The sequence below is a fragment of the Felis catus genome, chromosome B2 (assembly GCF_018350175.1).
Source record: "Felis catus isolate Fca126 chromosome B2, F.catus_Fca126_mat1.0, whole genome shotgun sequence".
Taxonomy (NCBI): Eukaryota; Metazoa; Chordata; class Mammalia; order Carnivora; family Felidae; genus Felis; species Felis catus.
The window spans coordinates 20,496,764-20,516,618 of record NC_058372.1 but is presented as its reverse complement, the minus strand read 5'-3'; the positions used below and the strand labels follow the sequence as shown (position 1 = coordinate 20,516,618).

General features: G+C 39.8%; 2 protein-coding genes across 2 annotated transcripts in view; both read right to left on the bottom strand.

Moving 5' to 3' along the window:
• BLOC1S5 (biogenesis of lysosomal organelles complex 1 subunit 5) overlaps positions 1-17,846 on the bottom strand; it is a 46,114-nt gene extending 28,268 nt beyond the window's left edge. Inside the window, exons 1-2 of the mRNA XM_003985823.6 lie at positions 17,692-17,846; positions 10,847-10,929 (exon numbers count right to left, since the gene is read on the bottom strand). Of these exons, the coding sequence (XP_003985872.1) occupies positions 10,847-10,929; positions 17,692-17,806 (198 nt within the window). The 5' untranslated portion in view covers positions 17,807-17,846. The remainder of the gene's footprint in view (positions 1-10,846; positions 10,930-17,691) is intronic.
• EEF1E1 (eukaryotic translation elongation factor 1 epsilon 1) overlaps positions 10,846-19,855 on the bottom strand; it is a 42,975-nt gene continuing 33,965 nt past the window's right edge. The window contains exons 4-5 of the mRNA XM_019830265.3: positions 17,853-18,023; positions 10,846-10,929 (exon numbers count right to left, since the gene is read on the bottom strand). Coding sequence (XP_019685824.1) covers positions 17,892-18,023 — 132 coding nt within the window. The 3' untranslated portion in view covers positions 10,846-10,929; positions 17,853-17,891. The remainder of the gene's footprint in view (positions 10,930-17,852; positions 18,024-19,855) is intronic.

Below are 19,855 nucleotides of genomic sequence, written 5' to 3'. Positions count from 1 at the left end.
AACCACTTGGTTACTCTGAGGAATGTTTACATATGCAAGGCAAAATAAAACACTTGATTACTTCCTCTTACTTAACAGTTTAACTTATTTAACAAAAATAATGATATGGTTCCCTAGTATTCTCTAAAGGTTTCTGTTTGTTCTATGCATTCCTATGACTCATAGATTTAATGATTTTGAAGTTCTTCAAGCCATTACAGTATTTTTCCTTATTGGTGCTCAAACTGTCCTATTTTTGTCCAGTGGGAGCCTAGTTAAGTTGGCTCTGCAATGCTTCAGACAAAATTCTATGTTCTTTAGTAGCCTCTCTGCTTCTGATACGAATGGGTGCTCTAGGCTCACCTAGTACATTTCTAGACTCAGACTTGGAATCAGCAGGTCTCTAAACGCCACTATTTAGAAATCGTACTTAGAGAATGATCACTGGGGGTGCTCACTGCTACCATGTCAGTCATTATTTCTAGGCCTTTTAGTGAACAAGGCTATGAAATAGGTGTTTTTATGTTTTTTTAATGTTTGGTTTTTTATGAGAGAGCATTCACATGATACTGCAACTGGGGAAGGTACAGCAAGGGAGAGAGAGAATCCCAAGCAGACTCCTCACTGTCAGTGCAGAACCCAACACGAGGCTCGATCCCACAAACCAAACCATGAGATCATGACCTGAGTCTAAATCAAGAGTAGGACACTTAACCCACGTGCCCCAAGGTATCTGTTTTTAAAAGATGCATTTTAATGGGGCACCTGGGTGGCTCAGTAAGTCAGAAGTCTAACTTGATTTCAGCTCAGGCCATGATCTCACAGTTCATGGGTTCGAGCCCTGCATCAGGCTCTGCACTAACAGTGCAGAGCCTGCTTGGGATTCTCTCTTTTCCTCTCTCTTTCTGCCCCTCCCCTGTTAGTTCTCTCTCTCCCTCTCAAAAAGAAATAAAAACATTAAAAATAATTTTTAAAAAGATACATTTTAAGTTTATAATCACAAATTAAGAAAAATAACGCTTTTAATTATACTTCTCAGTCTTGTGTCTCTTTGCAGTTCTCAAAACACCAGACAGAACTACAATTTACTTTATCACTACTTCATTCAAACAACAGCAACACTAGTATCAACAAAATGATTACTGAAAACAGATTAAGGGTTTGTTGTTGTTGCTGTTTTGAAGGGATATTCGACTATATATGCGCAAATTACTATGTTTTATAGTTACTTGGAACAATTTCTTTCTGCATGGCAATGCCACCATCCAGAAAGACAGGTTTGCTTTTTTACATTTCACTTGATTTTTTAGGGATTGTTCCTTAAAAATTTTCTTTTAAATTATGTAAGATATTTACATGTCTCCAAAACTGTATTAAAAAAAATACACACACACACACATATATATATCAATATATAGATCTATATATATAAAGTCTAGCTTCTATGTATGTCTTTGCATTGTATTACCTCCTCTCTCTTTAGGTAATTCTTTTAAAACTTTATCCTACTACTGTCTTAAGTATAAGGATACACATCCATATATATATATATATATATATGCGCATATACACATGCATTACATATATATACACAAAGGTATATATAAGTGTATATATGTACTTATTCATATGTATAAGTATATATATATTTTCAATTCCTTCTTAAATGTAAACATGATATACAGACTTTTCTTATTTCACTTTATGAAATTCATAAACACACACACAATGTATATCATCTTTGTGTGATCATGTGGTCTATTTGTTCTTTTTTGGTATATCTTTCAGGATTGAGAAAAATTTGGTGTTTCTGTTCTCATGGTTATGTTTATATTAGTACTTACAGAATACCCTTGGTCTCCATGTATTTGGTTATTGTCAGTCGGTTCCCTACTATAAGCAACAACATTCAAGGCGTCACAAGACCCTCTGCCATCCGTCCATGTCTTCCTCTAGTTTCTGATACCACAGAAGCTTTTTAGCTGTTTAGCTGGTGATTTGGTCATTTGGTATTTTGGGGATACCCTGTCCCCTGGTTTTATTATAGATGTTGCCTGATTTTGCTACCCTAGTAGTGCTGTTTCTATAGACAGATTGAAGCAAAAAAATCCCAAAACAACACAACAAAAAACTATGTCAAAGCTTGCTGCCATCTTCCCCCCATGGCATTGGAATCTGAATGAATCAAGATTATAAAGATTATTTCATTTCTTATGGTGTATTTTTTCTTTGTCAAGATGCAAAGGAATGGTCTCTCAATTCAAATACAAAGACAATGAAGAACAGAGAGTGGAGTTCTGCAGTTCTACTCAGGGTATAGGTCTTACTTGGGGGGGGGTGGTCAATGGATGGGCTTTGGGGTTCCAAAATCCCCTTGCAATTGTACTCAAATTGAATACATATAGGTGTTCTATGAATTTTTCTGGGAGAAAAAAAATTCTTCAAGGACACCTTGACTTACTAATGTTAAGAGCCACTGTCAAAATTAAAATATAAAGTTAAGAATCCCTATGAAAACACCAACAGCATTTTTCAGAAATACAGCAAAGAATACTGAACTTTGTATGAAACCACAAAAGACCCCAAATACCAAAAACAGTCCTAAGAGAGAAGAACAAAGCTGGAGATATCCTAATCTCAGATTTCAAGATATACTAGAAAGCTGTAGCAATCAAAACAAAAAGACCCCTACATCAATGGAAAAGAATAGAGAGCCCAGAAATAAATCCATGTTTATATAATCAATTAAGCTATGACAAAGGAGGCAAGAATATGCAGTGAGGAAAAGATAGTCTCCTCAATAAATAGTGCTAGGGAAACTCGACAGCCACATGCAAAAGAATAAAACTGGACCACTTATTTTACCTGATACACAAAAATAAACTCAAAATGGATTGAAACCATAAATATCCTAGAAAATACAGACAGTGATCTCTTTTATATTGGTCTTAGGCAAAAGAAGCAAAGCAAATATAAACTATGGGACTACACCAAAATAAAAAGTTTTTGCATTAGGGCGCCTGCACGGCCCAGTCAGTTAAGCGTCCGACTTTGGCTCAGGTCTTCTCATGGTTCGTGAGTTCGAGCCTCACAACAGGCCCTGGGCTGACAGCTCAGAGCCTGGAGCCTGCTTCAGATTCTATGTCTCTTCTCTCTCTCTCAAAAGTAAATAAACATTAAAAAAAAAAAAAAAAGTTTTGCACAGCCAAGGAATCCATCAACAACATGAAAAGGCAACCTACTAAATGGGTGAAGATATTTGCATATGATATATCTGATATGCGGTTAATATCCAAAATACATAAATAAATTATATAATTCAACACCAAATAATAATCCAATTAAAAAATGGGCAGAGGACCTAAACCAACTTCTTTTTAAGATATATGCACAGCCAACAGACACATGAAAAGATGCTCAACATCACTAATGATCAGGGAAATGCAAATCAAAACCTCACACTTGTCAGAATAGCTAGAATCAAGAAGATAAGAAACACCAAGTGCTGGCAAGGATGTGGAGAACAAGGAACCCTTATGTACTGTTGGTGGGAATGTAAACTGGTATAAACAGTGTGGAAAACAGTATGGAGGTTCCTCAAGAAACTAAAACTAGAAATACCATTCAATTCAGTAATTCCACTACTGGGTATTTACCCAAAGAAAATGAAAACACACGGGGAGCCTATGCAGCTCAGTCGGTTAAGCATCTGACTTTGGCTCAGGTCATGATCTCACGGCTCGTGAGTTTGAGCCCTGCTTTGGGCTCTGTGCTGATGGCTCAGAGCCTGGAGCCTGCTTCGGATTCTGTGTCTCCCTCTCTCTCTCTCCCTCCCCTGCTCATGCTCTATCTCTCTCTCTCTCAATAATAAATAAGCATTAAAAAAAAATAAAAGAAAATGAAAACACACACCCCTATACTACACCATTATTTCCAATAGCTAAGCTATGGAAGCAACCCAAGTGTTCACCAATAGATGAATGGATACATAAGATGTGGGATGTGTATGTGTGTGTGTGTGTACACACACACACACACACACACACATGCGCGCACACTGGAATATTACTCACTCATAAAAAAGAATGAGATCTTGGCATTTGCAATGACATGAATGGACCTAGCACTTACTACGTTAAGTGAAATAAGTTAGATGGAAAAGGACAAATACCATGTGATTTCACTTATGTGTGGAATCTAAACAACAAAACAAACAAGAAGCAGAAACAGACCCATAAATAAAGAAAACAAAGAAATGGTTGCCAGAAGGGAGGGAGGTGGGAGGATGGGCAAAATGAAATGAAAGCGGAGGACAAGTACAGGCTTCTACTTATGGAAGAAGTCTCAAGGACAGAAGGCTCAGCAGAGGGAATACAGTCAATGGTACTGTTAATAGCATCACATGGTAACAGATGGTAGCTACACTTATGGTGAGTACAGCATAACACCGACTTGCTGAATTACTAATTTGTACACCTGAAACGAATGTAACGTGTTGTGTCAATTATACTTCAATAAAAATAAAGATAAAAAAGAACCACTTATTTAAAGGGTTATTTCTTCTAGCAGGCAAATTGGGAGTCTCACGTTGTAGAAAGGGAGTTTATAGCCTTGTTCATTTAAACAACATATAGGCCCAATGATAGTGTTAGAAAAGATGTTAGAAATTAGAAAACAGTCTCGCCCTTGAACTTACCCTCTGGTACGTGCCTGTTTTTATGCTGGTATTTTTGACCAAGGTGTACTGTTGACACTCATTACAAAAGGAAGACTATTTAACATCTATTTAACTGCATATATATTCACATATATTCTGGTGCATAAATATCAAAGCTCAGCACTAATGAAGCTTGGCTTCTGATGTGTAACACTCCATAAAATCACACAGTTAATTTCTAAGTTGAAATGAATAGCAAGTGCTCAGGTAATGTTCTTAAAACAGTGCTTGGTTAAGTATGTGCTCAAAAGTGCTAGCAATTATTAATAATATTAGTAAAGTTACTATAACCTTTACATTTAAGATGTAATTTGATAGTGTTAGAAAGGAAATGGGAGACCAATATAAGAATTTAAAATTTTCTTTCAATCACTAAACTGGTCAGTCCAACAAGATTTAAAACCATATTGTATATACATATGTTTATTATATGCCATATGGGACATGCTTTACCCTGATATTTAATAATCTACCAGTTACTCCAATAATCTATTAACCAAAAATGAGAGATTAGGACATCAAGTGAAATTCTAGCTTGACGTGTCTGCCTTTTGAAGGATTTTCTCTTCATGAATTCAATCCACGTTCAAATTCATCGACACAATCCCTCCTGACTCCTGCAATTACTGTACTTATTTGAATACCTTTGTTTTTTAGCCTCTAATTATAATCATCATTTCCTCCATTTTTTTTTTCCTACTTGCTAACATCTATTTTCCTTTCTCAGCTCCAACACCATCCCTTCTATGAAAACTTTCCTCCCAGCTCTGTGGGGAGTTGTTTCTGGAGTTGTTTCCTCCTGAGATCTCAAGTGCTTTGTGCTTATTTTATCATAATAATTCCACCATGAAAATTCACTGTTTATAGGTCTTCTCCCTAGACTGTCAACTTCCTGGAGATAGACTGTTTCTTATTTATTTTTATATACCTACTGTGACAGATAGTTCTGGATCCATTCTCCTCCTCTTTCTTCCTATCAGTCTCCAAGTACTATTTGAGGTGGTATATGTGCCTGTACACAGACTGCTTCTCATTCCCATCTGCCTTCCTTTTTGCTACATGAAACGCAGATATCATGGTTGGAGTTCCCAGAGCCACCTTATAAGCATAAGGGTAAGAGCAACACTCCAGGGAGGTAGAAGCAAAGTTAGAAGAAAAAGCTGACATCATAGTGCCCTAGGCTCCAGGTATTGTGAGAGAAATATAAATACTTGTTAAAGACACTATTTTTCAGGTGTTTGTTACTAGTACCTAAACACATTCCTTACTGATACACATAGGTAATCAACAACTGTTCAATAAAGCACTGAAGGAATAAAATTTGCTAAAAATGAAATAAGCAATCAGAGGAGAGGTATTGGGGGGATGGGCAAAATGGGTGGACAGTGGGAGTCATGAGCTTCCAGTTACAAAATTAATAGGTCTTGGGGATACAAGGCATAGCACAGGGAGTAGTCAATGGTACTGTAACAGCCTTGTGTGGTGAAGATGGTAGCAACATTTGTGGGGCACATAGCATAATGGATAGATTTGCTGAATTACTACATTCTATAGCTGAAACTAATATAACATTGTGTGCCAACTATAATCAATAAAAAATGTTTTTCCATTAAAAAGATTTATGAAACTAAAAAAAAAAAAAAAAAAAAAAGAAATAAGGAACTTGTACAGGACCATATATCCCCAAAACACATCAGAAATGCTCACTAATGTGGGTCTTTCCTCTGTTCCACATGAGAGGCCACAACATATCCTCTGGGGCTAGAAAGATAACGGTACGGCAGACAATGCCTCTCCCCACTCACACTACCAAGTTGATGCTCATGGAAAAGGCCCTACAGGGATCTCTGTTCAGTGGAATCAAGGATATAAAAGATCTGCATAAAGTCAGGAGAAAGACAGTCAGTCAACTGTCCAGAAATACTAACAAACACAAAAAGAGAGCTTAAATATAACAGAACTTCAATACTTTAAGTAATGCTGCCACCATGTGGCACTTATTCCCCTCCTTTAGAAATAAAATTTTATATAGAAAAAGATGATTGTTGGCCCGTGCATTAACTTTCTGAAATATAAAAACTATAAACATCTGTAGTTTTACATACTAGTCAGATTTTCTGAAGGTGAACTACGTTTAAATGCGAGAGAGATGAAAGTTCTAGGGTGCACTGGTAACACTGCTCTGCCACTCCTCTCTGCCCAACCATGCCATCTGGGGTGAATTAGTGGATGCTACTATTTGGACCAAGATAGAAAAGGAACTGTAAATAATGCAGATATATATTCAAATCCAAAGCCTCTAAAATGCTTTCAGCCTTCTTCTAATTTGAGGAGAAATGTCAGAATACAATACACAGAAAATATAGGAAAGTTTCCATGCTATTCCAAACCCTCAGGAAGACCAACAGGGGAGGTTATCGTGTAAAAACCTGGATCAAGTATCTATCAAGAAAAGGAATTAGGGGCGCCTGGGTGGCGCAGTCGGTTAAGCGTCCGACTTCAGCCAGGTCACGATCTCACGGTCCGTGAGTTCGAGCCCCGCGTCAGGCTCTGGGCTGATGGCTCGGAGCCTGGAGCCTGTTTCCGATTCTGTGTCCCCTCTCTCTCTGCCCCTCCCCCGTTCATGCTCTGTCTCTCTCTGTCCTAAAAATAAATAAACGTTGGAAAAAAAAAAAAAAAAGAAAAGGAATATTACATTTAGTTGAAGGTAACAAGTTAAACTTAGCTGACAAGATATTTTTGAGCCCTTCAGAGGCCAGTCTTCAATGACAATATGAGAATATTTTGCTTCATGAAGGGTGGGTCTATGTCCGTCCTCTTTATCAGAGCAGCACTGGTTTCTATGTTATGTTTCACACAAAGTAAGTGCTCGAGACACTTGCAAAACAAGCTTGTTTCTATCATACCCAATGTGATAATTTTATTCTCTAGCAAACATCTTTTGTTTTTCTAAGTTTTATTTATTTTGAGAGAGAGAGAGAGAGAGAGAGAGAGAGATAGGGGCAGAGAGAGGGAGAGAGAGAATCCCAAGCAGGATTCTGCACTGACAGCACAGAGCCCAACACAGGGTTTGAGCTCACAAATGAGGAGATGATGACCTGAGCGAAAATCAGGAGTTGGATGCTTAACTGACTCAGCCATCCAGGTGTCCCTAGTAAACAAACATTTTTCTAAGATAACAGTTCTGCCACCTGCTTAGCAAAACTCTATTTTCCCTAAAATCATTAAAAATTGAACTCAAGCTCAAATTATTGTAAATTCTGAGTTAAAACAATTTTTTGACTGTATTTGCTACCATCTTTTTCTTAGTAACAACAGTTACCAACATTTGTCTAACACCTATGTATCAGGGATTTAAAAATAACATATCATTTAATCTTCACAAAAACTGCACAGTACAAATTGCTCTTCCCATTTTTAAGTGGGAAACTTAAGACTCAGTAAAGCAAGTAATCATAGCTAGTAAGAGGGGGGCAGGATTTGAATCCAAAGATGTCAAGCTCCAAGGCCCATGTTCTTTTCATTCCTCAATACAGCCTCCTTTCCAAAGAGACCTTGGAAGGGCTCACGATGCGGAATGCAGGTAATCTTTCTCCTCTGAGACACATGCCCATCTTCCCCTGGCAACTATCTTCTATCCCAGTTAGAAGAGGCATTGGCTTCAACAGGAAGTGAGCTCTTAACAGCATAAATGTAAAACTTTTTTCATTTTGAATTCAACATTCAGTTTCACTTGTATAGATAACCCTTTCACAAAAACTATCTACATTATTCAAAGAATGCTGATATAGGGGCACCTGGGTGGCTCAGTTGGTTAAGTGTTCGACTTCGGCTCAGGTCATGGGCTCACAGCTTGTGAGTTTGAACCCCGCGTCAGGCTCTGTGCTGACAGCTCAGAGCCTGGAGCCTGCTTTGGATTCTGTGTCTCCCTCTCTCTCTCTCTCTGCCTCTCCCCCCAATGACGCTCTGTCTCTCTCTCTCTCAAAAATAAACAAACATTAAAAAAAATTAAAAAAAAAAAAGAATGCTGATAAAGGTACAATGATAAATTTTCTAGGGATAACTCAGCCACTAATTAGCAATGTGCAACTTTTCAATGTTGCTTTCCATCTCTGGGCTCAGTTTCTATGAAGTGGGTTGGGGGGGCTGGATCACAAAATCCATCTTAAGTCCAAAATTCTATGTTTAATACCAAGTAGATCTCTAAAGTTATATTTTAAAAACTATTCAGTATTTCAAATTAATCAGACTAGCAAAAAGAAAAAAAGATAACTTATGAAAAAGATGACTTATGACATCACTAGACATTAGGAAACTCAAGTTTTTGTCAAGGCTCTGCTGTTTTTCTTTTGAATCATATTAAGCACTCACAGTGCATCGGACATTGGTTTAGGCATTTTTAATATAATGAGAATAAGGCATTTTTATACAATCAGGAGTCCTGACTCTTATGATACCTCTATCAAACCCTAATCTAGGTGCCACTGTATCTATACTCTACAGATTTATTAAGGTCCCAAATAAGCTGACTTTAAGAAAGGGAGATTATGTTCAGTGGGCCTGACTTAATCAGGTGAGTCCTTTACAGAGTCTAGGCTCTTCCTGGCAAGCATGAGAGGGAGAGACTCCACATGAGTGAGACTGATTTGTGGCTTTGAAGATGGAAGGAGCCACGTACCAAGGAACATTAGTGGTCTCTAGGAGTTCAGAGGAGCCCCTGGCTGGCAGCAAATAAGGAAATGGGCACTTCACTGTATCAGGGCAAAGAACTGAATTTTGGTACAATCATGTCAATTAGGAAGAGGACTCTGAACTCCAAATAAGAACAATGTCTGGCCAACATCTTGATTTTAACCTTGAGAGAGTGTGAGCAGAGAACCCAGCCATGTGATGCTCAGACTTTATTCTAAGGAACTGGCAATAATCTTCAAATACCATAAAAGGGAATCATCTCTGGATAATATTCTGTGTGTCCCAGATTATGTGTATCCCACCACGACAGTAATGATGATGAAGATAGCTAACAGTTATTTCTTCCTAGGTACCAGATAACATTCTAAGATACACACACAGAGATGCACTCATTGTGTGAACGTGCATACCTTTAATCTTTCCAACAACCCTGTGAGGTAGGTATTATGCAGATTTTGAGTATGAGTCTATTGAACCTAGAAATGATATCTGATGTTGCAGCTCTGTCCCTCTATCTCGAGCACTCTGTACCACAGGCTTTCTGAAGTTTTAAAGGATTTATGAAAAGGTTCTCTCCTTTTGGTAGGTTTAGACTCCTTGTTTGGAGTCTTATTTGGAAATAGAACCCCAACTTACACAGAACCATGAAATTTTTTGTGCAACACCATTTACCATCTATCTGACAGTAGCTTGGGATGTTGCTGCTTAATGCACAATGAACCAATTACACACATGTAAAACAACAGTACTATGAAACAGGCTGGCAGGCTGGCACATCAGTATCACTGGAGCGCAGCATGAAAGGTCGGCTGGCAGATGGTAAAGCCAGCAAGGCAGGGGCCAGGTCAAGGATGCATGGACTTCATCCTGTGCATAGCAAATACCATCAAAGGGTTTTAAAAAGTGAAATAATGTCTGAGCACTCTGGCGGCATGGGAAACACTGGCTTTGACTGGACTGATGAAGCAGGCACACAAATCAGAAGGGATGGAGATTTATGAGTAACATCCAAAAGAAACAGTCACTGAATGTGGGTCCTAACTGGGTCAGAACAACCAAGGATGAGTCTCATGCTTTAACCCGGGTGCTCTGGGTGGGTGCTGATGCTCCAACTGAGAAAAAAAAAAAAAAAAATAGAAAATGGATCTGGAAGACCTACACCCATCAGTCTTTAAAATCTTTTTTTCACTGTATCTCATGTTACGGATGAAAAAAGCTGAGATCAACAGATATGAAATACCCCAGAGCAGGCACCGGCACTTGAGCCCAAACCCCTGCTCCTTCTGCTCCTTCCGCTCCCTCCATGAATGGCAATGCCTCCTAATGAGCTCTACTGTGTCTATGTTACGAACACATGAATGGAAATCAGAGATTTTAAAACCACAGAGTTCCCCTTCTGTATATTAACACACTAACAACTAGGGCAGCGTTTTTACAAAGTAAGGTTTAAATACTCACTTCAAATTCTTTCACAAAATAACGGGTTTCACCTTGAATAACTGGTCTGTGATCTAAAAGCCTTGAATGAATTTCTCCAAGGTCTATAAAGACAAAATGAAATTCAGAGTTAATCCACACTGGGGGGCACAATCTCTAGCGTGATTCACTCTTCCCAATTCCCACGAATACATGTAGGTTAAAATCTAGTTTAGACTGGATTTAGAGGAAATCATATCCACTGCCAGTAAATAGGTACAAGTACTTCTGAGAGCAATCTGGCAATATCTAATACAGCTTAGGACCTGCACACCTAGCAGTTCCATGCCTATGTATGTGCCCTGGAAAATCTCTTGCACAAATGAAAGACATTTATAAATGTTTACTACAATATGAGTATGATGTCAAAAGAAGAAAAAAAGCAAACAACCTAAACAAACGCATACAATGGAATACTATAAATCAGCAAATAAAAATGAATACACTGGGGTGTCTGGGTGGTTCAGTCGGGTAAGCATCCAACTCTTGACTTCAGCTCAGGTCATGATCTCACAATTTGTGAGATAGAGCCGCGTGTCGGCACAGAGCCTGCATGGGATTCTCTCTTTCTCCCTCTCTGCCCCTTCCCCGTTCACGCTCTCTCAAAATAAATAAACTAGAAAATAACCCCAATACATTAAGGTTACATTTATTAACATGGATAAATCCCATAAATATAATGGTTAACAGAAAAGCCGATTTCAGCAGAATAAAGGTATTTATCTAAACTTAAACATCTAAAAGACACTTAATTTGGGGACCCATACAGAAGCAATAAAAGTAGAAAGAAATGCATGAGAACAGTAAACAGCAAATCCAAAACAGTGGCTACCTTTAGAGAGGAGAGAGGACAACACAACTAGAGCAAGGTACCCAGTGGGCTTTGGGTGTTTATTAAGATGGGTAGAGTGTTCATTACAGGTCTCTATACTTTTTGACAAGTCTGAAAAAATTAAGGGAAACAGTTCCGAATTTTAACTGTTTTTGGTAAGTCATGCTATTCATTCTACTTTGTAACAATTATATTGTGCAAGGGGTAAACCTCAAAACTCCTAGAGGAAATTAAGTCTCCAAATAAGTAACATGCACCATTCATGTTCATTTACTGGTATAACCTGTTCCTCGAATCTTTTATTTTTGCAGACATGCAGTGGGGCAAATTTCATTACTCTATTTAAGGAGTTTATTAGGATACATCTTAGGAAGTATGCTAAATAAAAAAACGTAAACAGATATGTAACTTTTGCTTAAGTCCTTCAATGATTCATTACCCAGAACACTTCTATAAGAAGGTAACAGGAGTTCATTTTGAAAAAAAGAAAAAGAAAAAGAAAAAGAGAAGGAAAAAGGTCTATGCTTAGTTAAATTTGGGAAACACTAGATAAAATCAAGTTAGACAAGTTCCTTTACCTCAGATCTTCTCGGAGCCGATAGTTACTCATATGAATTATTAATGCCCAAGCGAGGATTGCACCATGCAGAAATTCATGGACCTTATTCGATTAAGAGAACCTATGTGGCAAATAATATCTGTTCACATTTCAACAAACACCAGTGTCTTTGAAACACAACTGTCTAACAGGCTGAAGTTCACACCTCGTAGTAGCCACACAGGGTCCTCCATATGCCTGGTTCCAGCCTCATCTCCCCCCATGCTGACAACTCTGAACGACTGGCGGTTTTCCAAACACATCGCGCTACCTCATGCATCCCTGCCACAGCTCGTGCTCTCGTCACCACCAGGAACCTTCCTGAATCCCTGCTCTTCCTTCCAAACCGCTGACATCACACTTCCTTGAAATTTTCATTTGTTCTATTCAGCTTCCTCCAAGGTTTCAAGGAGTGCCCCTATTTTATGCCTCCCAAAGCACCCAGGGCAATTACTTCTATCCTACTACTTACTTACTATATTGTCCTGAAATCATCTCTCTCCTCCAGTGAGTATCTCAGAGACAACATTATTTGTATTACCCACAGAGGATATGCGGGTTAACATGTATTTTTCTATATGATGAGAAGCTATTAGGCTTTGTTGATTTGGGGAGATCTTCTGCAGCCTGATAGAATTTAGGTGGCCTTTGGAGAGAGAATTCAATTCTGTTCAGAAATGGATAGTGATCACTTCTAAAACTGTGCCCCAAAATTTAAGATAGTAAAGACTTGGGGAGAACATACATGTTACTACAGAAATTAAGCCACAAAATATTTTTGTTGTAACATTACAACAACAAAGCAAGCATATAATAATAATTCAGGAGTCCCAAGGACAAATTCTCTAAGTCTGATCATGTAAATGTAAGCTACAGAGTTTCACGTAAGTTCAACCCTAACCCTGCAAAGCATTCTTTTGTTGTTTGATATATAAGATAAAATAATCTTTCATCCTCCAAAAGTTCACACTCTAATATGTGTTGAACAAATACCCCTTCACACAAAAGACAGAGAAAAATAAGCACTTTAATGGAAGATCAATATGGCATGTGGCTATGGAACATGGAGAAATATGGTCAATTGTAGAGCTCTCATGATCTAACAGAAGAAGTTTCTCCTCTGGCCCTGAATTTCCAGGCCTTTATTGTAATATCATAAGGAACAATTTACTGCAATTGTTTCTGATAACTCCCATGGCATCACCAAAAAGATGCTCTTCTTCCTTATCAGGTCTCAAAACCACTCCCTCTTTTTCATCCCTGCTTGTCTCACTAGGACTATTTGAACTAACTAGTCACTTTTCTCTATAACCCACTCCACACAGAGTCAGTCCTTGTCATTCCCAGTAGCAATGTTTACACAGTTGCCTCCAACACTAAAACTAGCAAGCACTGAACTACTGGTCCTCCAGGAAATACAAAATTGGGTTCCTGCAAGCTTCTGTTCACGTTTTTTTGTCAAACCAAAATGCCACTTGTGTCACACAGGTTTGTTTTTCCAACATCCTTGTGAAACATGCCACTCTCAGTGTTTAAATTTTTTAAAAATATTTCATTTATTTTTGATAGAGACAGAGCACAAGTGGGGGAGGGGCAGAGAGAGAAGGAGACACAGAATCGGGAGGCAGCCTCCAGGCTCTGAGCTGTCAGCACAGAGCTCAACATGGAGCTCGAACCCACGAACCTCAAGATCATGACCTGAGCTGAAGTCGGATGCTCAACGAAATGAGCCACTGGGCGCCCCAACTCTTAGTGTTTACCATCTGCTCTTCCAGTAGAATCCTTTTCCGTGTATAACACTTACCAGGTATTCTTAAAGTTCTCCCACAGCCCCTTGACCTGCATAACCTACTTCACCTGCAAGCTGAACACTTTCATCCTGTACCACCTTTGAAAGTGTGGCTAGCACTAGACAGAAGAGTTGAACGTTTTCCTGACCTTACACAACTGACCATAAATTTCTGTGGCTTTCAGCTTTACGACAATGCTGTCCTCTATGCTCGGTCAATCATCTCGAGAATGCACAAATTTAGCTGCTTTCCCATCACTTCATCACACACTATGAATGTTGCTTTGGCACTTTCTGGAATGGCCGAACACACAAATTGGTGAATCTGCTTCCTTATTGTGGACTGTTGACTAATTCACATTTATCTCACAGCAAACAGCACTGTAATTCATACCTGAAAGAAACTTGTCTTCTACAGTGTTTTCTCTGTAAGGCACACAACAGAATATGTATGTACTTAGGGAAAACTCAGCACTACACATTGGGGATCACTTGAAAAAGCAAAATCAGCAACAAAAGCACAAAAATGTGAAAAATATACTAAATAAAAAGCAAAAAGGACACATTTACGGTATGAGAGGTAAAACAAAAAGCAAAGGTTGCCTTGTTCAGCCTCAACTACAAATGTGCATGTAGAAAAACTCAAAATTTTCTCCCTTCTGTGTACGTGGGAATGACCATGAAAGCATCATCAATATTGATTTTGAAGTTACAAATTCATTTTAGCAATTAGGCAAATTCACAAATACCTAATCCACAAGATGAGGATCCACTGTTATCTGCCTGAGTGCTTTATTTAAAATACAAATCTGGGGCGCCTGGGTGACTCAGTCGATTGAGTGTCCGACTTCAGCTCAGGTCATGATCTTGCAGTTCATGGGTTTGAGCCCCATGCTGGGCTCTGTGCTGACAGCTCGAAGCCTGCAGCCTGCTTCTGATTCTTCCTCTCTCTGCCCCTCCCCCACTCACACTCTGTCTCTCAAAAATAAATAAAACATTTTTAAAAAATTAAAAAAATACAAATCTAACCACATGATTCTCATACTTGCTGGTTAGTTTCCTAATTTAAGAAAAAGTCCAATCTAAGGCAAGAAGTCTTCTACTGTCTGATTTCCACCAAACTCCACCTCTCTGAGAGTCACTTTGTAGCAATATATGTAATTTCCCAAACACGGCCATGCTGCTTGAGGCCTCCACACCTTTGCTCAGGCTGTTGCAAACTAAGTCCAAAATACCCTTGCCCTCTTTTCTTAATTGCTAACACTTTACTCTTCAGTAAAAAAAAGTTCAGGAAGCCCTTCCTATTTCCCACTCTTTACCTCCTAACCCCCACCCATGGGCCACAAACCCTTGGGCCACAAACCCTTACAGACCCAGGGCATAAGCAGTGAAATCATTTATTTCCTTTTCACTAATTCTCGCAATAAAATTCAACAATGATCTGTTCAGAACCAATGGTCTTCAAGTAAGGATGAACTAAAAATACACTTTCAGAATGAAGAGTGAATGGTTCCATAAAAAAGCCAAGAAGATTCTAGACATATTTTTAATTAAAACTCACTTTTCGATTAACTTGAAAAAATTTACCCTGAATAATCTTTTTCTTTTTTTAAAAAAAAGTAACACATGAAAGAAACAAAACAAAACTGTGTATGAAGGGATACAATCAACAATGAAAAAGACAACCCATGGAATGGGAGAAAATATATGCAAATCATCCATGAGAAAAGGGGTTAATATCCAGACTATACAGAGAATTTCTACCTCAACAACAAAAACTTGATCAAAAAACGGGTACAGGACTTCAACAGGCATTTCTCCAAAGAACACAAACAAATGGCCATTAAGCACATAAAAAGATGCTCAAATCACTAATCATTAGGAAAATGAAAATCAAAACTACAAGACACTACTTCATACCCATTAGGAGGGCCACTACCAAAGAACAGAAAATAACAAGTGTTGGTGAGGATGTGGAGAAACTGGAACCCTTGTGCCCCGTTAGACTGTAAATAGTGCAGTTGCTATGGAAGACAGTATGGTGATTGCTCAAAAAATTAAAAATAGAATTATCATTTGGTCCACCAATTCCAGTTCTGGGCATATACTCGAAAGAACTGAAAGCAAGGGCTCAAACAGTTACTTGCATACCTATGTTCACAGCAATATTCACAAAAACCAAAAGGTGGAAGTAACCCAAGGGTCCACCCACAGATGAATGGATACAGAAAATGTGGTATAGACATACAATGGAATATTATTCAGCTTTTAAAGGGAAAGAAATTCCATCACAGACTACAACGTGGATAAAGGACACGTTGAGGACATTATTCAAAGTCAGATAAGCCAGTCACAAAAGAGCAAATACTGTAAGATTTCATGTATATGAATTATTTAAAGCAGTCACACACAGAGGCAGAAAGTAGAACGGTGGTTGCTAGGGATTGGAGGGAAGGGTCAGATGGGGAGTCAGTGTTTCATCCCTACAATGAGTTTCAGTTCGGGAGGATGAAAAGTTATGGAGATGGACGGTGGTGATGGATGCACAACAATATGGATGTACTAATGGCACAACACTGTCCATTTAAAAATGGTTCAGATAAACTTTATATGTATTTCACCGCGATTTAAAACATTTTTAAGTAGCAGTTCACTTAGATCGCACATATAAACATTTATAATTTAGCCCTAACACCCACGCACCACTCTCAACACTCCTAATTAGACTTAAGAGACAACTGAAGTCTACAAATAGCCACAGCCAGCCGTGCTGGGGGCTGTCTACAATCTTGACAGATAAGGTTAAAATAGGCAGCAACCGAAGGATGTCATTCCCTGGGTGGTGCTGAAAGACTCTGGAATCCTACGGGGGGAGGGGGGGTGTTCAACGCTGCAAGATGTTGGGACAGACAAGACCAGCACAGGGTTAAAAAAGGATGAGGATGAGAAAGTGCAGTATTTAACCGGCAAAGATCCTGCTACGGGAAAACAGGGTTGTTGTGAGCTTTGGGAATCAAACCTACTCAAGTTCAGTGAGAATCCAGGTTGTAACCTTCTCCCAGCGTAAAGCCGACAAACCAAATGGACATCTGTAGCTGTATATGGCGCTTTCATGTTTTAAGATGCTTTCGTATATGTTATCTAATTTACTCCTTGCATGACCCAGGAGCACACAGGGGCAGAGTAGGTAAAGCGGCCGAACCAAAGTCACCCAACTCCTAAACGACCTGACTGAGGGAGCAGACCCTTCTCGACCCCTAAGCCCGATGCTGTATCTACGCGTTACAGCACCGTCAAGAGGCGGCGTCCAAAGAAGTTCTGCACCCAAAGGTCCAGGGCTTGGGAAAGGGGAGAGGGGGCGGGCCTCAAGACTCACGTCCGCGGGTTTTTCGAAGTAGTAACAGGGGATGAGTTGGCTGGTTGTTATTGGAAGGCACCTGGCGTGGGGAACCAGGCGGACTCCGGCCACGACCCCCCCTACCTCCCACGAACGCGAGGCCGCCCTGCAGCCGGGGGGCGCCCCAGGGAGCGGCCCGGGTCAGAGGGCGCCGCCCCGGAGGTGGAGCAGCGCCGGGATCCACCAGAGCGACAGCCCCACTACTCCGTACCCTTGATAATGAGGTGCGCTGGAGAGCCCGCGGTCCCCAGCGAGTCCTTTTTCTTGTCGCCGCCGCCCGGGGAGGCCTCACAACCCACAGGCGTCTCCGTCCCTCCGCCACTCATCGCGACCTGCTCCGCCCACCCGCCTCCGCGTTGCGCCTGCGCAGACCTGAACTGCCCGCCTTCCGGGCGCAGGCTTGAAGCGTCATCAAAGGGCATCGGGGAAGCTGAGTCCACCCAGCGGGCAACAAGTTGCGTTTGGGTAGCCAGAGTTGTAAACTTGAAGAAGCCGATGCCGCCATGCTGGGTTAGGGCAGATGCTGGCGGAATTGGAATTTGCCTGAAAATTAGAGTGAACGTCTGTTATTGCACCTTAAACTGGCTGGAATTTATTCTGGATTAGAGAGATTGAAAGAGAGAAGATACAGCCGCAGAATAATAGCAATATTAGTAGTAGTAGAAGTATATTATCTCTTATACCTGCCACCAATATTTTATAAAGCATTTTGACGTGCGTTGCCGTGTTTGATCATGGTAGCAACTCGGGGAAACGATTTTATCATTTCTTTATAACAAATGAAGAAATAGGGTTAAAGGTTAAGTAACTTGAGTCTAAGTCTAATTACTTAGCCTCATCCGTGCCGCTGTGAAGAAAAAACAAATTTGTTCTTGGCATTTGCGTTTGTGAAATATCAACCGGTTGTGTATTATATGGTCTAAGAGAAAATACATGTAATTATGAAAGAGAAAGATTTGCTGGGCTGCTTTGAATTGTGGTTATGAAGTGTCAGCTTTGGGGATGCATATATCTAATTGCTGCTCTTTGTTAAACTCCATAAAGTTCACCTTGCAGCCTCAACAAGTCTTTGTGCAGACAATGTGCAGCTTTGCAATGGCTCCTTCACCTCCTGTGTTCATCCAGTGGTTCTAGGAATCATCTCTATGTTTTCACTTGTCCCCCAGCCCCCCCCCCCCCCCACTTTCTGTACAGTCCTTATTGTCAAGGGTCTTGCAGTCGAGTGCTGAAGAAACATAAACCAACATTTAAAATATAAATCCTACAAATAATAGCATGGAGGAAGGTGCAGCACATGTGGGACACCCCGGGGGGTGGGAGGTGGCCAGGAGAGACTTCCCAGAGGAGGCACCTATTTGTCCTCAGACCTGAAATGAAGAAATGTCAATCAGGGTATGTGAGAAGAAGATGGAACTTGTGGTTTTCTAGCAGAGGAAACAACAAGCCCAAAGGCAGAGACATAAAATAGATGGATTAATACATGAAATGTATAGCTGGTTAATTCCAAGTTGTTGCCTCTGGTTTGTAACGTTTCTAGTCTCACTTTCATTTCCCTAGCTTTAGCATCAACCTCTAGAAAATATAATTATTTTTAAAGCCCTTCACTATTCTCCCCCCTTCTAGCTACTTTTCTTACTCAAGTTTTCTTCTGTACCTGCAAACCCAAATTTCCTCTCATAGCTTGTCTTCTTGTGTCTTTGAATAACTGGGGCTCCTGGGTGGCTCAATTGGTTAAGCATGCAACTTCGGCTCAGGTCATGACCTTGCGGTTCACAGGTCCGAGCCTCCCTTTGGGCTCTGTGCTGACAGCTCAGAGCCTGGAGCCTGCTTCTGATTCTGTCTCCCTCTCTGCTCCTCCTCCAATTTCCCTCTTTCTCTCTTTCTCAAGAAAATAAAGAAACATTTAGTGTCTTTGAATTACTGAAAAATCTGAAAAGGCTCACTATGGAAGGTTAATGCTTCTTCCACATTTAATGTGGCTGTTATATATGCAGATCCTGGGTTCCATATTCAAAAGTTCTGTTTCAGTAGTTCTGGGGCAGCTCCCAACTGCTGATTGATTATGATTTAAGTGATAGAAGAATTCTAGGTGCAGTAGTTAAGACTTTAGAACCAGACCGAATTGGGTTGAAGCTCTGGCTCTGCCATTTGCCTGCAGTTCCTTCCCTGTCAAATGGCAATAAAATATCCATTTATGAGGTTGTGATGATTAAAAAAGATAATACTATAAAGCACTTAGCACAATGCCTGGCACAAACCAAATGCTCAATATATGTTATTATGATTACAATAACCTCCTTATCTCCTTTTAAAGCCTTGTATAATCTCTTCTCATTCTTACAATCCACCTGTATCACCCACCACTAAAATATCTT